Source organism: Phocoena phocoena, chromosome 10 (genome assembly GCF_963924675.1).
Source record: "Phocoena phocoena chromosome 10, mPhoPho1.1, whole genome shotgun sequence".
NCBI lineage: Eukaryota > Metazoa > Chordata > Mammalia > Artiodactyla > Phocoenidae > Phocoena > Phocoena phocoena.
Genome location: NC_089228.1, coordinates 38641915 through 38659663, shown reverse-complemented (window position 1 = coordinate 38659663; position 17749 = coordinate 38641915). Strand labels below are relative to the sequence as shown.

The window sequence follows — 17749 nt, the reverse complement described above, 5'->3', positions numbered from 1 at the left end:
ATTTTTAAAGTATTAATGAGATATTTTACATTCTTTTTTTAAAAATTAATTTATTTATTTAGGCTGTGCCAGGTCTTAGTTGCAGCCTACAGACTTCTTAGTTGTGGCATGCGGACTCTTAGTTATGGCATGCATGCAGGATCTAGTTCCCCGACCAGGGATCGAACCCTGGCCCCCTGCATTGGGAGCACAGAGTCTTACCCACTGGACCACTAGGGAAGTCCCCAACATTCCTTTTTTATACTTAGTTTTCAGAATCCACGGCGTGCTTTATACTTAATGGACCAGCCACATTTCCAGTGTTCAGTAGCCACATGTAGCTGGTGGCTCTGTACTGGACAGTGCAGGGTGAGACTTGATCCAACTCAGAGTAGATATTTTTGGCAGGAACACTTAGGGGGTAGTAACTGCCTGTGCTCAACTTTGAAACCATGGAAGTTGCTGAAGTCTGAGTCTACTCTTCTTCTTTTTCAGGCTTTGGGTGCTCTGGGATGGAGCAGGTGTGGAGAGGCTGAGGACCCAGTTCTGGGACCACGTCACTTGCTTCCTTTCTTAGACTATCTGCTTGAGCAGACTTGAGCCCGGGATGAGGATGTCTGTGGCCCTCTCGCTGCTGCTCCCCCTCTGGGGGAGGACCTTTCTCCTTCTGCTATCTGTGGCTGTGACTCAGTCCCGCTGGCCCAGTGAGCCTTCGGAGGCCGTCAGGGACTGGGAGAACCAGCTCGAGGCGTCCATGCACTCAGTACTCTCAGACCTCCATGAGGCTGTTCCCACGGTGGTTGGCATTCCTGATGGCACTGCTGTCGTCGGACGCTCATTTCGAGTGACCATTCCAACAGATTTAATTGCCTCCAATGGAGAAGTCATCAAGGTGAGACTGGATATAAACTGTAAATGAGGAATAATTCTCATCTTCCATTTTAGTTTTGATTTTAGTGTTAATTTTAGGTTTTTTTAGTTTTTTAGTTTAGGTTTAGTTTTTCAGTTTTCCAGGAATTCTGAGCTCAGTTCTTCCAGGACCTGCTAAATGTTCCTTAAGAGAGGGACAGCCGCTGACGTTCACTAGAGGGTCTCCATATATCTCAGAAAAGCATCCTAAACCTTTATTCTTGCTCCCATTTTGAGGGTGTCACCATTAAAAAGCTTTTACATATGTACTCTGGAATATCTTTTGGTCATCAAGTTAGGGATTTGATGGAAGGGCCTGTGTATAGGAAATGGTCTGCTTTCATTAACCATGGGATTAAACCCAAGAAATTTGGAACTTTTAAATGCTTTGAACCTATTTTTAAAAAATAAGGTATAAGTAAATATTGGAGTTTTGCTTTGCTTTGGTGTTCTATGTTTACTAATGTATTTGGTCACTTAAGAACCAAAATTAGTACTTAAATTTCAGCCTCGCCTCATCTCCTTTTGGGGAGGCAACCCAGAAAACAAGGGGATCTGAGATCTTTGTAACTGAAGAGTGTCTTGTCCAACCCAGGGTGGAAATTAGTTGAAACAGGAAGCTTTTGTGTGAAGAAGTACCATCCATTTGTCTGGGGTTGTGGAACCTTGGAATTTCCCCTACTTCCTGATTGAGTTTGCATGGGAGCCATGTGGGTGGGTGGGGTGTACTGCTCAACCTATGAACATCTCCTACAGCAGATGTCAGCACACTTTTTCTTAAAAAAGCCAGATAGTATTTTTTTGGCTTTGCTGGCCATATGGTTTCTGTTGCAACTCCTCAACTTTGCCAGTGTAGTATGAAAGTAGCCATAGACAATATGCAAGCGAATGGACATGGCTCTGTTCCAATAAAACTTTTTTTAAAAAATAAATTTATTTATTTAATTTATTTTTGGCTGCATTGGGCCTTTGTTGCTGCACACGGGCTTTTCTCTATTTGCGGTGAGCAGGGCTACTCGTCGTTGTGGTGTGTGGGCTTATTGCTGTGGCTTCTCTTGTTTAGGCGCATGGGCTTCAGTAGTTGTGGCACACGGGCTCAGTAGTTGTGGCTTATGGGCTCTAGAGCGCAGTAGCACGGGCTCAGTTGTTCCATAGCATGTGGTATCTTCCCGGCCCAGGGCTGGAACCTGTGTCTCCTGCATTGGCAGGCGGATTCTTAACTACTGTGCCACCAGGGAAGCCCCCAATAAAACTTTACTTTTAAAAACTTTACTGAAACTGAAATTTTAATTTCATGTGATTTTCACGTGTCAAGAAATACTATATCTTCTTTTGATTTTTTTTCCCCTCACTCATTTAAAAATAGCAAAAAACATGTTTAGCTCATGGGCTGTACAAAGACAGGTGGCAGCCCGGATCGAACCCGCGTCCCCTGCATTGGAAGACAGATTCTTTACCACTGGACCACTGGGGAAGTCCCATGGCCACAGTTTTCTTTTTAGTAAATTTATTTATTTTATTTTATTTATTTATTTTTGGCTGCATTGGGTCTTCGTTGCTGAGTGCAGGCTTTCTCTAGTTGCGGCGAGCAGGGGCTACTCGTCGTTGTGGTGCGTGGGCTTCTTGTTGCGGAGCACGGGCTCTAGGCGCTCGGGCTTCAGTAGTTGTGGTGCGTGAGCTGTAGAGCACAGGCTCAGTAGTTGTGGTGCACGGGCTTAGTTGCTACAGCATGTGGGATCTTCCTGGACCAGGGCTCGAACCCGTGTGCCCTGCATTGGCAGGCAGATTCTTAACCATTGTGCCACCAGGGAAGTCCTCATGGCCATAGTTTTCTAACCCTTGGCCTACAGCATTCTTTCCCCAGAGGTGTGGCTTGAATATGAATTAAAAATATTCCAAGGTCTATACTTCGTTATGGTAGTTTTTTTTTTAAACATCTTTATTGGAGTATAATTGCTTTACAATGGTGTGTTAGTTTCTGCTTTACAACAAAATGAATCAGTTACATATACATATGTTCCCATATCTCTTCCCTCTTGCGTCTCCCTCCCTCCCACCCTCCCTATCCCACCCCTCCCAGCGATCACAAAGCACTGAGCTGATCTCCCTGTGCTATGCGGCTGCTTCCCACTAGCTATCTACCTTACGTTTGGTAGTGTATATATGTCCATGCCTCTCTCTCGTTTTGTCACAGCTTACCCTTCCCCCTCCCCATATCCTCAAGTCCATTCTCTAGTAGCTCTGTGTCTTTATTCCTGTCTTACCCCTAGGTTCTTCATGACATTTTTTTCCCTTAAATTCCATATATATGTGTTAGCATACGGTATTTGTCTCTCTCTTTCTGACTTACTTCACTCTGTATGACAGACTCTAGGTCTATCCACCTCATTACAAATAGCTCAATTTTGTTTCCTTTTATGGCTAAGTAATATTCCATTGTATATATGTGCCACATCTTCTTTATCCATTCATCCGATGATGGACACTTAGGTTGTTTCCATCTCCGGGCTATTGTAAATAGAGCTGCAATGAACATTTTGGTACATGACTCTTTTTGAATTATGGTTTTCTCAGGGTATATGCCCAGTAGTGGGATTGCTGTGTCATATGGTAGTTCTATTTGTAGTTTTTTGATGAACCTCCATACTGTTCTCCACAGTGGCTGTATCAATTTACATTCCCACCAACAGTGCAAGAGGGTTCCCTTTTCTCCACACACTCTCCAGCATTTATTGTTTCTAGATTTTGTGTGTGTGTGTGTGTGTGTGTGTGTGTGTGTGTGTGTGGTATGCGGGCCTCTCACTGCTGTGGCCTCTCCCGTTGCAGAGCACAGGCTCCGGACACGCAGGCTCAACGGCCATGGCTCACGGGCCTAGCCGCTCTGCGGCATGTGGGATCTTCCCGGACCGGGGCACAAACCTGTGTCCCCTGCATCAGCAGGCGGACTCTCAACCACTGCGCCACCAGGGAAGCCCTGTTATGGTAGTTTTTAATATCTGTTTTGCACTTAGATTTCTACATACACATAGTGTTCTGGCTATTTATTGGTATGTTTAAAGCATAAGAACATAGTGGTTTGAAATGGCCAGTTTGTTTTGCTCACAGTTTTGTGGCCAAGAATTCAGGGATTTAGCGCTCATCTGGGAATCTCATCTCTGCTGCACATGGCACTAGCTAGAGTGGCTCACCTGGGCCTGGAGGATCTACTTCCAAGGTGGCTCATTCATGGCTGGCAAGTTGGTTCTGCCTGTTGGCAGGGAGCTTACCTGGGACTGCTGATCAAGGTCCTTGGTTTCTCTCCATGTAGACCTTTCCACAGATACCTGGATTTCCTCACAGTACAATAGCTGGGTTCCAAGATTGCGTATTCCAAGATACAGGAAGTGGAAGCTGCCAGTCTCTTAAGGCCTGGGCTTGGAAACTTGCACAGTGACACTTCCTTTGTACTCCATTGGTCAAAGCACACCCTGGCTCCAATGAGGCTTTACCAACTTGCCTCTCTCTGACCCACAAGCCCCAGGTATCTAGATTAGAAATGGTCACTCTTCCATGCCACTTCCATTCCATGCCACTCTTCTCATTGAGAGGTGTGTCTATGCCCCTTTCCCTTGAATCTGGGCAGATCCACTCCTCACCTGACCCTCCTTGTGTTCTCTTCCTTTTCCTTTTTGACCCCCTCTCTTTAGCTTTTGGCTTGTTCTTAGGGTGGCCTTGTGTTCTCAGAGGTGGTCATACTTCCGAAGATCCTGTCTCAGTTCCATGGAGCTCTTTCTAGTTTGTAGAGTCTTTGAGAAAGATTTCCATGTAATCTTCAAAACACCCCAGTAAGCCAGTTTCTAGTTTATTAGATGAAAAATGGCGTTTTTGGAGGTACATTTCTTACCCAGCATCAAATTTCATCTTCTGAATATCCAGACCCTGTAGCGATTACCCTTGTTCCAGTGGCCACTGGAATGTTGTACATGGATTAGTCTTGACCAAAGGTGCCTTGAGTCGATACAGTGAGCTGAGTATTTGCTGTATCTGGCAGAGGGACATTTAACAGGCTTATTCACTGGGGGAGCAAAGAGATTTTACTAGGAAAACAGGATTTTATCTGAGCTTATCTATCTGTGGAAAGCACACCATTTAGTAGATGATTAGCCTGTAGAAAAACAGGTGAAAATGTGTGACTCTTCATCCTGAACCGTCTTGACATCAGGGTTGTGTGGGGTGGGAATCAGATCAGAAAGCCTGACTTCCTTCCTGGAGCTTTGTTTTCCCTGTGTGTAAAACAGGATTGGAAAGTCTTTACACTAAAGGAGTTGTTTTTTTCCCCCCTATTATAATAATGATGTATAAATGTACATTGTAGAAAAAGGGAGAAAGAAAATCTCCTGTGGTTCCTAGCACTAGCATACTCCTCTGTCATTTTCTGCGTTCATCAAGAGGTGTCCGTGTCACATACACACACAGACATTTTAGACAGACCTGAAATCATGCTGAATCTATATTTTAACCTTTTTTTCATTCACTGTAGTTTGAGTTTTTTTCCTTGGTTATTAAGTATTCTTTGGGAATGTAACTTTTAAAGGCTGCCCAATATTCTTGTGTATGTGAGGAATATTTCAGATCTTGGTCCCAAGGAGCCTTGTTGGGGTGACCTCCAAATCATATCCATCACTATTAACTGTCATCCAAACTACCACTCGCTCACCGCTTCCCAGGCGCCCTGCCTCTGTTCTTAACCCCTTAGTCTGTTCTCCATACTGAGTCAAGAGACATCTTTATCTTTGTAAAGCTTACATCTGCTAAAAACAGGCCTCCCCTACCCCCCTGTCCTTAGGATTAAGCCCTGTTTGATCTGGCCTCTGGCCTCTTCTCTCTCCCCTTTCCCTTTGCATACCTTGTCCCAGCCACACCAGCCTCTTTCTGCCCCACAGATATGCCAAGCTCAGGGCCCACCCCAGGCTGCTGGCTCTTTTTTTCTTCTGTCAGCATGGGTACAGCCACCTCTTTCAGGCTTAGTTTCAGCATTGGAGCCCTTTCCCTCCACCCTGATGAAGGCATATTTCTCACAAAACCCTGTGTTATCTTCTTAGCAAATTTTTGTACTTGAAATTCTTTTTAGTCTGCATGTTTGATTCCAGTCCCATAGTAGGCCTTCAAATATTTTTGGGCTGGCAGAGGGAAGGAGAACCCCCTCAGCACCTGCAAACCTGCTTTGGATTGTCAAAGCCTACCTGCCAGGGACTTCCCTGGTGGTGCAGTGGTTAAGAATCCACCTGCCAATGCAGGGGACATGGGTTCGATCCCTGTCCGGGAAGATCCCACATGCCGTGGAGCAACTAAGCCCATGTGCTGCAACTACTGAGCCTGTGCTCTAGAGCCCACGAGCCACAACTACTGAGCCCTCATGCCACAACTACTGAAGCCTGTGCGCCTAGAGCCTGTGCTCTGCAACGAGAAGCCACCTCAATGAGAAGCCCGTGTGCCGCAACGAAGAGTAGCCCCCACTCCCCACCACTACAGAAAGCCCGCACACAGCAACGAAGACCCAACACAGCCAAAAATAGATAAATAAAATAAACTTATTAAAAAAAGAAAAAAAGCCTACCTGCCTGTTTGTAGGAAGAAATGCCAGCCTATGTCAGGGCAGTAAGAGACTAAGCTTGCCTAAGCCTCATGTGGAGTTCCCAGGTAAGGGTTGGCCTTCCAGTCAATTAGCCAGATTGCCTAATGAGGACTCATAGGCAGAACATGGTCTGTCCTGAGACCTGATGAGATTAGATGGTGTGGTTGTCATACTTGCTGACTGGTCAGGAGATGTGCATGGGGGTTGGTGATAGAATAATTCAGTGTTTGTAACAGACCATGTAACAATCTATAGAAGGGGTAGAAAATTAAGTCTCATGCTAAGTGAGCTGCACTGGCTACCTGCCAAGCCTTGTTGGACCTGTGTGGGCTGATGGTTGTGGTATTTCAGGAGATTGTGGCAACTTTGGGAATCACAGTGACAGAGGAAGTGCTGCTTGGCATCAGCCAGGTATGCCCTTCCCTATATTTTATACACCAGGCTTCAAGGAAGCAGGTCAGGAGGAAGAGGAAGGGGACATGCCTGCCTGGAGGATTAACCCTGAGGTCCTGGATCCTTTGCTCTGCCCCACATCTGAGACTCTTTCATGTCCAAACAGCCCTTGTCCAGTCTCATCCCAGCCAGCACCTATTACTTCCCCGCTGTTCTCTAGGTCTACCTCAAGAATCAATTTGCTATTACTGACCCCATTTTAACTCCCAAATGGACTCCATTGATCTGATGTAAGAAGGGTCTATGGGCTACCTCCAGACCTTTGTGGCCAGCATGACCTTCCTGAAAGACCTGTGCCTTGGGTCTCTCTTCTTTTCTCCTGTGGCCTCAGGACACCCTAAAGGAGATGGTCCTGGTGTGTGCTCCCTTGGACCAGACTAGATGCCTGTATGCAAAGCTCATCCCAGGTCTCGACTGTTCTTTGCTCTCACAGCAGTCTTAGGTCTTAGAGCACCCTCTCTCTTCATCAGGGTCTGTAGGTATAGGTCCCACAGAAGCCAGCTTTGCCTTTGCTGGACAGATCCTAAGCTGTCCCAAGTTGGCCATAGTATAAGTTACCCCCCTGACTTCCCTCAGGATTGGTGCTGGCTCCCTAAGGGTGCCTCTCCTCTGACTTGAGTTGAGTGTAGGACTGGCTGAGGAAGGTGATTATATGGCTGGAGATGTTCTAACTCCTCCTCTCTGGGTTGGTCAGGAGAGAAGTCTTTGCATCTCATGAAATGATTGGGCTGCCCCTCTAGAGCCCCCTCAGATGTCTCATTTTGGTAGTGCCCATGAGGATGGCTTTTCATCCCTGCTTCCCTTTAGCCTCCTTGTCTGGAGACAATGTGGAATTTCTCTCAGCCCAAGATGTTGGCAGACTGGGAGCAGCCCTTCCTGGGACTGTGCTCTCATCTGCTGGCATAGGCCCCCAATTGTTCCCATGAGAACAATGGGTACTCTTTTTGGCCAGGAAGGGGAGCTCATGAAAGGAGTATTTCTTTGGATGCTTGCGAGCTTTGTGGCAACCCCGCCTGCGTGAGATGAACTGCAGTTTCTTCCTGCCTCAAGTGGGTGTTCCCTGGCTCTGAATTGATCCCTTGTGAACAGAGCACACTGGGAAATGTGGGTTGGCGAAGGAAGGCATCCTTGGGGGTGGGTTGTCAGAATGACACTTGCCCAGACATATCAGCTCAAATACTTATTATTGAATATATAGGCTTCTATGTTTTAGAAAAAAAATTACTGACAAAGACTGAAAACATGACAAAGTAAAAATAGTTGATGTCAGGGCTTGGGACTGAGGGACTGATTCTGAGAATTTTATTAGTGGCTATAACCATGCTAAGCTGTCCCTTACTTTGGGGGGAAAATGATTAATTTTTGTTTTCAGATGAGAACAGGTAACATCAGATAAAATGCTTCATAATTGAGACCAGAGGGGCACTGATTGAGCTGGACTAGTTGTGTTCAACAACATGTGATCCTGTGGCCTTGGCCTTTGTGGCAACAGCCATATTCTGGCTTGAGGTTTGAATGTCAAGCAGCAGAACCAATTATTGTCTCTCATGGGTGTGGCTCTGCTCTACTTGGTAAAGCAAAGTATGTCTACCCTGGTTCTACCCTGGTTCCTCACCTTCTGTGGGGGCAGTCTTGGCCTTTGACCTCAAACCAGAGGCTCTTCGTGTTGACATGTGCCATCTCCCCACAGCCCAGCCATGTGACTGCCCATGTGCATCATTTGTGGAAGGTGAGCTTGGACACAGATTAGTCTCATTGTCATAGTCCATGGCACAGACACAGGATCACCCTGAATGTGAGTCAGCACCGTGGGGGCCTCTGAAACATGACTGGAAGCTGACTCCATCAGAGGGACTATTTCCTGCCCCCCTGAGCAAAGGAGCCCACCACACAGTTGGCCTGCCCCAAGGAGGCCTTGATCACCTCATGTGTGAGTGCCTCCAGGGTGTTGCCTATGGTATCCAGCCATAGATGGCTGTGGGTTGGCCCAGCTCCACAGCTTGGCTGACGGGTGAGGGGCTGAAGGGTCCAGGAGCCAGTGACCAGGTCTGAGGGAAGGCAGGGACTTTGCCAGGGCAGGCTGCTAAGAGGCCTAAGCAGTGGGGTGTCACAGGGCAGCAGTTTGTGCCACTGTGAAATGGACCAGTGAGAAGACCCTCTGACACATCTGTTGGGGATTCAGGGAAGGGCCCAGCCTAAAACCCTGGGGCTGTCCTGTCTTGAGGTGTTGGTTGGAAGGTGCCACCACTGAGGCTCAAAGGACCCTCCAAAAGGTTTGTAGTGTGGGGGAATTCTCACCAAATGCAGTTTCTTTTTTTCTTTTTTTTTTTGCGGTACGCGGGCCTCTCACCGCTGTGGCCTCTCCCACCGCGGAGCACAGGCTCCGGACGCACAGGCTCAGCGGCCATGGCTCATGGGCCCAGCCGCTCCACGGCACGTGGGATCCCCCCGGACCGGGGCATGAACCCATGTCCCCTGCATCGGCAGGCGGACTCCCAACCACTGCACCACCAGGGAAGCCCCAAATGCAGTTTCTTGATTATACTTTATTCCTAAGATCCCTCTTTGCTGGCCAGCATCAGCTCACCCAAGTGACAAGGATATGAAAGTGCTCATCCATCTTTCTGGAACTTTTGCTTGCCATTTCTAAGTCCCATAACTCCTGCATGGGTAAGATACCACCTTGTGGGTTCTGAATGATAAAGCTTAGGTTTTCTTGGTTTTAGAAACCAGTGGTCATATAGTTAATTAAGCCCTAGTGAGAGTCCAGCTTCTCAGTTTTGATGGGCAGAAATCTGCTCTTTGATGAGGGACTAAGTAATATAAGCTCCTCTGCTGATTTGTTCTTTCTCCAGGTATATTATGCTGATTTGGGGTGAGAGACTCTACTTGCGTTGCATGGTGTTTAGCACAGGTGCTGTATCTTTATCAGACCAAGTGTTTGACAGTCTACTGTGCCAGAGAAGGCTCCAGCGGAGAAGTTGAAGAGAATGTCTGAGAACTGAATAGCCAGTTACTAGTCATCTGCTAGTATAGACTGAGGAGTGACCAGAACCTTCACGTTTGGCAGTTCCCCAGTCATTGGTCATGGTGATTATTTGTGGGCATTGCTGGGCAGGTAGTCTTCAGAACTCCTTATGTGTCTGCCCAGGTTTTGTGGTTTTGATTCTTAATGTTTTTGGATGTACTTTATGGATCAAGATTTCTAAAATTGGGTGTGTGGCTGTTCAAGATCTTATTTTCCTCAGTGCTGGGCTTGCCTTCTATCTCAGAAGCATGTTCTCTCTGAGGGTTGCTGAAACTGGAAAGATTTCTGGCTCTTTGTGAGTGGCCTGTGATCTAGAGCCCATGATCTTAAATCAGGCTTCCTCCTGCAGTTTCTGCCTCCTGCAGGTGTTCCCATTGCCTGAAGTCTCCTTTCCAAGATGGCTGCTTTATAAGGTCAGCAAGGGAGTATTGGTATTTAATGATGGAGGGTGACTTGAAAACCTGGGGGTGACTTGAAACCCTGGGGGAGTTCCATGGCCGGGGACAGCCTGTCACCCCAAATACATGTGCTGGTGTTATGAGCACTTCACACAGAGCTCTGATTCCTGCTTCTTGCCTGCCATTCCTAGCCTGGCAGCCCTTAGAGGGTCAGTTGTGGGTGGTTACAGTACAGCTAGGACAGAAATTTCTATATGAGTAAACTAAGGATTCCAAGGATAGTCGGAATCTCATGTGCAAATATGCCAGGATCAAGCACATCTCTTTTAGACTTAGAGGATGTGAGTACTGGCTTTGGGCTGTCACCTGCAGCAAGTTCTCCCTGCCTTCTCTGCCCCTCAACGTTTTCATCCACTCTTAGCAAACAGGTCTTAACAGGTAAGCAAGTCCCTGAGGGTCCCCAGCCTTGGCTGTGTTCCCCTCTGGGGTCCTGGCTTCCTCTTCCTGTGGCCTCTCCACTTCCCTTTGATGCTTTGAGTTTCTGCTTTGGGGTATGAACAGGGAGACAAAGCCTCAGTGTGTGCTGGGTCCAAGGCCATTTGGGAAAGAGGATGAGGGAGTGGAGCCTGGACACGCCCTGGATCCATTCCTGCAGCAGCCTCACAATGTGTACTGTGTCCTCTCTCAGCCCATAGGGGCGGGTGAGGAACCAGCACTGACAGAGTCCAGCGTGTGCCTGGCCCTGTGATCATACAAGGCTGGCATCTTTTTCCCCTTCTTACATGTGAGAAAACAGGCTGAGTTTAGATGAAGCCTCAGACTGCCTGGAGATGAGGCTTCCCTTCGGGTACGGTGTTTTTGTAGAGATGAGTCCTGGTTTGTCATGGGGGCTGTGTCTCTGAGAAGGAACTTTCATATCCCACTTCACCCTTAGTCCCTGAGAGGAAAAGTGGTCTAGATCCTGGAAGTTTTGCAAGCTGGGGAGGATGTCCAGAGTTCCCATGGACTGAGGGGCTCCTGCTTTGTCACAGTAGAGCAGGTGTTGCATCCCAGAGCGTTCCCTCAACTGAGTGCCCTTGAGAGGGAGGGGGGCTGCTAGTGGAATCCTTTGGGGACTGTGGACACTGCCAGACCTTCAGGCATGTTCAAACTTCCCAGTTCAGGGGCTTTCCCTAAATGGCCTTGAAAATGTAGAGATGTCAGCTTCCCTGTGACTTGGGTAGGTTCCTTGTGGAACTCAGATTTGTTTTGCTTCCTGTGGCCTTTCTATTAAAATGAATCATTGCCAACCAAAGTGCTGCCTGGATCTGATGTTTGCAGTACCAAGATGTTCAGAGATATATGGATTTTAGAATGTTCAGGTTAGAATCTCTCCTTGTCTGAGGAGTACCCAAGACACCGGGTACTGTTTCCTTCCGGGTGTAGATCCAGGTTGAACACCTATCCTGTGGCCAGGGCTCTAGTACCTTGAGGAGCCAGAATTTGCAGAAGGGAGGGCAGGTGCAGGGTGGAGTGGCTTGGCTCTGTTTTTCTGACATGGCTTATCCCAAATGTTGTCTCTAAAGCTGTGGGTAGACCATAGTGAAAGAATTTGTTTCAGTAACCAAAATGAAGGTACACAGTTCTGCTCTTCCATCGCCCAGTTTGAGATTGAGCATTATAACTTACTTTGGTGAAACCTGGGGTTTTCTTTAATGTTTGTTATTTATATTACACGTTATTAACATGTTAAAATGTTACTTGGCATAGTTCAAATAAGTGTATATTTTCTAAGTCTGGCTGTGTGGGAGCCTTGACCAACCTGGGTTTATGCCTTAGGGCATGTCTGACAACAGAACTGTGGCTGTTGGGGGTCAGCAGAATGGGAAGCTGAGCCAGCCAGGGGAGCTTGAGGAGACAAGGGCCCTTCTCTATTCTCTCTGTTATAAAGTGCCCTTACGTAATTGAGACAGACTTGAAAAAGCACTGGCGCTGTTTACTCATCTGTGCTGATGGAACACACGGCGCTGGGCACAGGCCTAACTGCCTGGCCACTGAGGCATATCCCATGGGCCTGGCCAGCCACTTGGCACCCATCTGGAGCCTCTCCTGGTCTCTCTTGGCCCTGTTCAGTCTTCTCTACAAGTGGCTTCTCCTTGGCTGACTTCATCCAGAGCTCCATTCTTGGCCCTCCCTTTCCCCTTTCTCTGCCTGATCTCTTGCAGATGTGCTCTCATTCCAGTAGTAGTCATTGGGATGGAGTGGGCTTAGGAGAAATACCCTTGGGTGGCCAGAAACCTGGGTCCGCACCCTGGCTCACCTACTCTCTTCCTCTCAGGAAGTTCTTACCCCACCCCTGTAAAAGATCTCATGGTTCCCTTGACTACTCCATTTGGCCTTAACATCTTTGCTTCACATTTTTTGTAAAACTAGATCATTCAACCTTTGCTTTATATGTTTGTATGTGGCAGTTTTTGTATTTAACATAATTGAACTGAAAAAATTTAAAGCATAGGTTTTTCAGTCAAAGCAGTTGTGATAAGTATTTTTGTAGCTAAAAAAGATTGTAAAGGAAGAATATATTTAGTGTTTTTCATGGATTTGAAGACACCCATGTTTACAGTTATTTTACCATTTCTGATGTTGGTTCTGTTTGCAGTGGATGGTGAGTGATGGGATGGGAGATTCTTAGTGGTTCATTAATTAGATGATTGTGCACCCTAGAGTTGATGGAATGTGGTCACAAAAGGAACTGTGAACTCAGTGGTTCAGAGAGCAGTCAATAAAGGACAACTCCTAATAATGTCATATGTCTTCTCATGGCTTTTTGCTGGAGGTAAGAAATCTCTTTATAGGCAGGGTAAATATCTGGTCTCTGATAAGGTTGATGGAATGGCATGCGCATGGACACCCGGGTCCTAGCTGGGAAGAGCAGGTATGAGTTCAGGGTCTCTTCCCCAATCACTCAGGCACCCGGCTCTTGGAAGGAGGAAGCCTGGTGAACCAGAGCCCCTGGGGAACCCAGAAGCTATAGCTGTGGACTTCCTGCCACAGGGAGGGAAGCATTTTAGTTTCCTTCTCCTGACAAGCAGTGGCCATGAAGGGCAATCCCTGGGCCGAGGCTGGCAGTAAGACATGCCATCTGTTGGCCATTGTGTTTCTGGACTTGACGGACAGGGCAGTGGAGCTGACTGAGAGTGCCTTTAGGCAGACCAGAGAGTGGGTCCCACCTTTCTTGCATTGGGGGCAGGAGTAGGTGTTTCCCGAAGGTGAGAGAAGTCATAGATGGGGCCTGGGTAAGAGGCGAGTCTTGTTTCCCTCTTGTCAGCTGATGGTGGAAGTTTTTATGGTGGCATTCCATTGGGGGCTTTACGTATTACCAGTCATATTGCTGTGGAGAAGGACTTCCATCCTGAAATAAGTCTGGGAGGTGCTGTTGGGTGGAAAAGGGGATGAGCTCCTGAGGCCTGCTCTGTGCTTCGGCTTTCCAAGGACAGAGGTGAGCTCTGTCCATTTCCCAAACTTAGTTGACTACAGAATTCTGACTGGAGGTCCTTGGAATGCCTTTCATAAACACTCTTCTTAGGATAATTGTTTACATTCCCCTACCCTGGACATTGAAGTTTTTCTTGAGATTTGAAAAGCACTGTTAAGACATTAGATACAGCTAACCAAATGTGCCCTACTACACTTGAATGTAACATGGTGGTTGTAAAATGAGGCATTTGCGGGTATTGAGTTGTCCCTGCACCCAGACCTGTGTGCATTTCCACTTCTGGGCAGGAGAGGCACTCTAGGCCAGGCATATACCTTGAGCAAAGTTGTGGTGTCTGTGGAGGGTAGGGTAGAAGTCTGAGGCAAGCTTGGAAAGTAGTGCTGAGGGGTGAGACACCCGGGCTTGATTCTGCAGGCAGAGTGGACGAGTAGGTGGCAGGGCACTTCATTGGTATAAAAACCTGCAACATTCTTGAGCTCCATGGCATCACTTCTCTGGGATGAGACATGTGTTTTGAGTGCCAGAACTGCTGTCTCCCCACCGTGTGGCCTTGGGCGAACCATTTACCTTCCATGCTAGCCCATCTGGCAGCCCCAGTCTTTCGTGATAGGTAAATGAGCTCCAGGAGAGAGGTGTTGGTTCCTCCACCAGGAATTCTGAATTGTACCTCAGGCCTGTCACACAGGCTAGGCCAGTGGTTAACTGTTGTGATCATGTTCGGGTTATGCAGTGATGGTGGCAATTAACTCATGCTGACATCTCTTCTAGGTATCAGCAGCAGGGAAGGAGACCTTACCGTCCTGGCTGCAGTGGGACCCACAGAGCCACACCCTGGAGGGTCTCCCCCTTGACACTGATAAGGGCGTGCATTACATTTCAGTGAGCACTGCACGGCTGGGGGCCAATGGAAGCCACGTCCCGCAGACTTCCAGTGTGTTCTCTGTTGAGGTCTGCCCTGAAGACCACAGTGAGCCACAGTCTGTGCGGGCGGCGTCACCAGACCCTGGTGAGGTGGTATCATCTGTCTGTGCTGCCGATGAGCCTGTGACTGTCCTGACGGTAATTCTGGATGCTGACCTCACCAAGATGACCCCAAAGCAAAGGATTGACCTTCTGCACAGGATGCGGAGCTTCTCAGAAGTGGAGCTTCACAACATGAAGTTGGTGCCAGTGGTGAATAACAGACTGTTTGACATGTCGGCTTTCATGGCTGGCCCAGGAAATGCAAAAAAGGTGGTAGAGAATGGGGCCCTGCTCTCCTGGAAGCTGGGCTGCTCCCTGAACCAGAACAGTGTGCCTGACATTCGTGGTGTGGAGGTCCCTGCCAGGGAAGGTGCTATGTCTGCCCAGCTTGGCTACCCTGTGGTGGGTTGGCACATCGCCAACAAGAAACCCCCTCTCCCCAAACGTATCCGGAGGCAGATCCATGCCACACCCACACCTGTCACTGCCATTGGGCCCCCAACCACAGCCATCCAGGAGCCACCATCCAGAATTGTGCCCACCCCCACATCTCCAGCCATTGCTCCTCCAACCGAGACCATGACTCCTCCAGTCAGGGATCCTGTTCCTGGGAAGCCCACAGTCACCATTCGGACTCGAGGTGCCATTATTCAGACCCCAACCCTTGGCCCCATCCAGCCCACTCGGGTGTCAGAAGCTGGCACCACAGTTCCTGGCCAGATCCGCCCAACAATGACCATTCCTGGCTATGTGGAGCCCACGGCAGTTGCTACCCCTCCCACAATTACCACCAAGAAGCCACGAGTATCCACGCCAAAACCAGCTACACCTTCTACTGATTCCTCAACCACCACAACTAGAAGGCCAACCAAGAAGCCACGGACACCCCGACCAGTGCCCCGGGTCACCACCAAAGCTCCCATCACCAGATTGGAAACCGCCTCCCCGCCTACTCGCATCCGCACCACCACCAGTGGGATGCCCCGCGGAGGAGAACCCAACCAGCGCCCAGAGCTCAAGAACCATATTGACAGGGTGGATGCCTGGGTTGGCACCTATTTTGAGGTGAAGATCCCGTCAGACACCTTCTATGACAACGAGGACACCACCACTGATAAGCTGAAGCTGACCCTGAAGCTTCGGGAGCAGCAGTTGGTAGGCGAGAAGTCTTGGGTGCAGTTCAACAGCAATAGCCAGCTCATGTATGGCCTGCCTGACAGCAGCCACGTGGGCAAGCACGAATATTTCATGCACGCCACAGACAAAGGGGGCCTATCAGCTGTGGATGCCTTCGAGATCCATGTCCACAGGCGCCCTCAAGGGGATAGGGCTCCTGCTAGGTTCAAGGCCAAGTTTGTGGGTGACCCAGCAGCTGTGGTGAATGACATTCACAAGAAGATTGCCCTGGTGAAGAAGCTGGCCTTCGCCTTTGGGGACCGCAACTGCAGCACCATCACTCTGCAGAATATCACCCGGGGCTCCATTGTGGTGGAATGGACCAACAATACACTGCCCCTGGAGCCCTGCCCCAAGGAGCAGATCACGGGGCTGAGCCGGAGGATCGCTGAGGATGATGGCAGACCTCGAGCTGCCTTCACCAACGCCTTGGAGCCCGACTTCAAGGCCATGAGCATTTCTGTGACAGGCTCTGGCAGCTGTCGGCATCTACAGTTTGTCCCAGTGGCGCCACCCAGGAGGGTGCCCTCAGAGGCACCACCTACGGAGGTGCCAGATCGGGACCCTGAGAAGAGCAGCGAGGATGATGTCTACCTGCACACGGTCATTCCGGCAGTGGTGGTTGCAGCCATCCTGCTTATCGCTGGCATCATTGCCATGATCTGCTATCGCAAGAAGAGGAAGGGCAAACTCACCCTCGAGGACCAGGCCACCTTCATCAAGAAGGGGGTGCCTATCATCTTTGCAGACGAACTGGACGACTCCAAGCCCCCACCCTCCTCCAGCATGCCGCTTATCCTGCAGGAGGAAAAAGCCCCCCTCCCCCCTCCTGAGTACCCCAACCAGAATGTGCCCGAGACCACTCCTCTGAACCAGGACACTGTGGGAGAGTACACACCCCTGCGGGATGAGGATCCCAATGCGCCTCCCTACCAGCCCCCGCCGCCCTTCACAGCCCCCATGGAGGGCAAGGGCTCCCGTCCCAAGAACATGACCCCATACCGGTCGCCCCCTCCCTATGTCCCCCCTTAACCCACAAGCGCCTGGGTGGAGGCAGGGGTAGGGCAGGGCCCTGGAGACAACACGGTGTTATCTGTGGAGACAGGTGGCCTGCAGACCATCGCCCACTGGGAGCCGACACCTGACCTAGCACACGCTGACACACACGGGGCCTGAACAAGCCCGCCCACTTGGTCCTCCTAAACCCCAAAGCAGCTGGAGAGACTTTGGGGACATTTTTACTTTTAATTTTTGCCTAACAGCTTTTTGTTTGTTCATAGAAAATTCTTCGCTGCGTTTTTGAAGGCTGGCTCTGAAAGCACCGTTTGGAGTAGAGGTAGATGGAGGGAGCGAGGAACCGTGAATGAACTCGCAGGCAGTGCTGGGCGGCCTCCCGGCTCTCTGCGTTTTGCCTTTAACACTAACTGTACTGTTTTTTCTATTCACGTGTGTCTAGCTGCAGGATGTAACATGGAAAACAGTAGCTAAAGATTAAATTCAAAGGACTTTCAGAAGTTAAGGTTAAGTTTTTACATTTAATCTGCTGTTTACCTAAACTTGTATGTGTAATTTTGGGGTGGGTATGGGAAATTGCTTTGCTAAAAATAAGCTCCCAGGGTGTTTCAAACTTAGAGAAGACCAAGGGACAGTATTTTTTATCAAAGGAATCCTATTTTTTCACACTACGTAAACTTCGTTGCTCTGATACCCCAGAGAGCCTGACTGGGGGCCTCCTGGCCCTGGCTCAGGGGCCA

At 48.9% G+C, this 17749-nt stretch overlaps 1 protein-coding gene across 1 annotated transcript; it reads left to right on the top strand.

Moving 5' to 3' along the window:
- Positions 1–586: 586 nt before the first annotated feature.
- Positions 587–17027, top strand: DAG1 (dystroglycan 1). Its single transcript, XM_065885401.1, has 2 exons — positions 587–871; positions 14625–17027. The coding sequence occupies exons 1-2, from the start codon at positions 587–589 to the stop codon at positions 17025–17027; spliced, it is 2688 nt and encodes an 895-aa protein (XP_065741473.1).
- Positions 17028–17749: the final 722 nt, after the last annotated feature.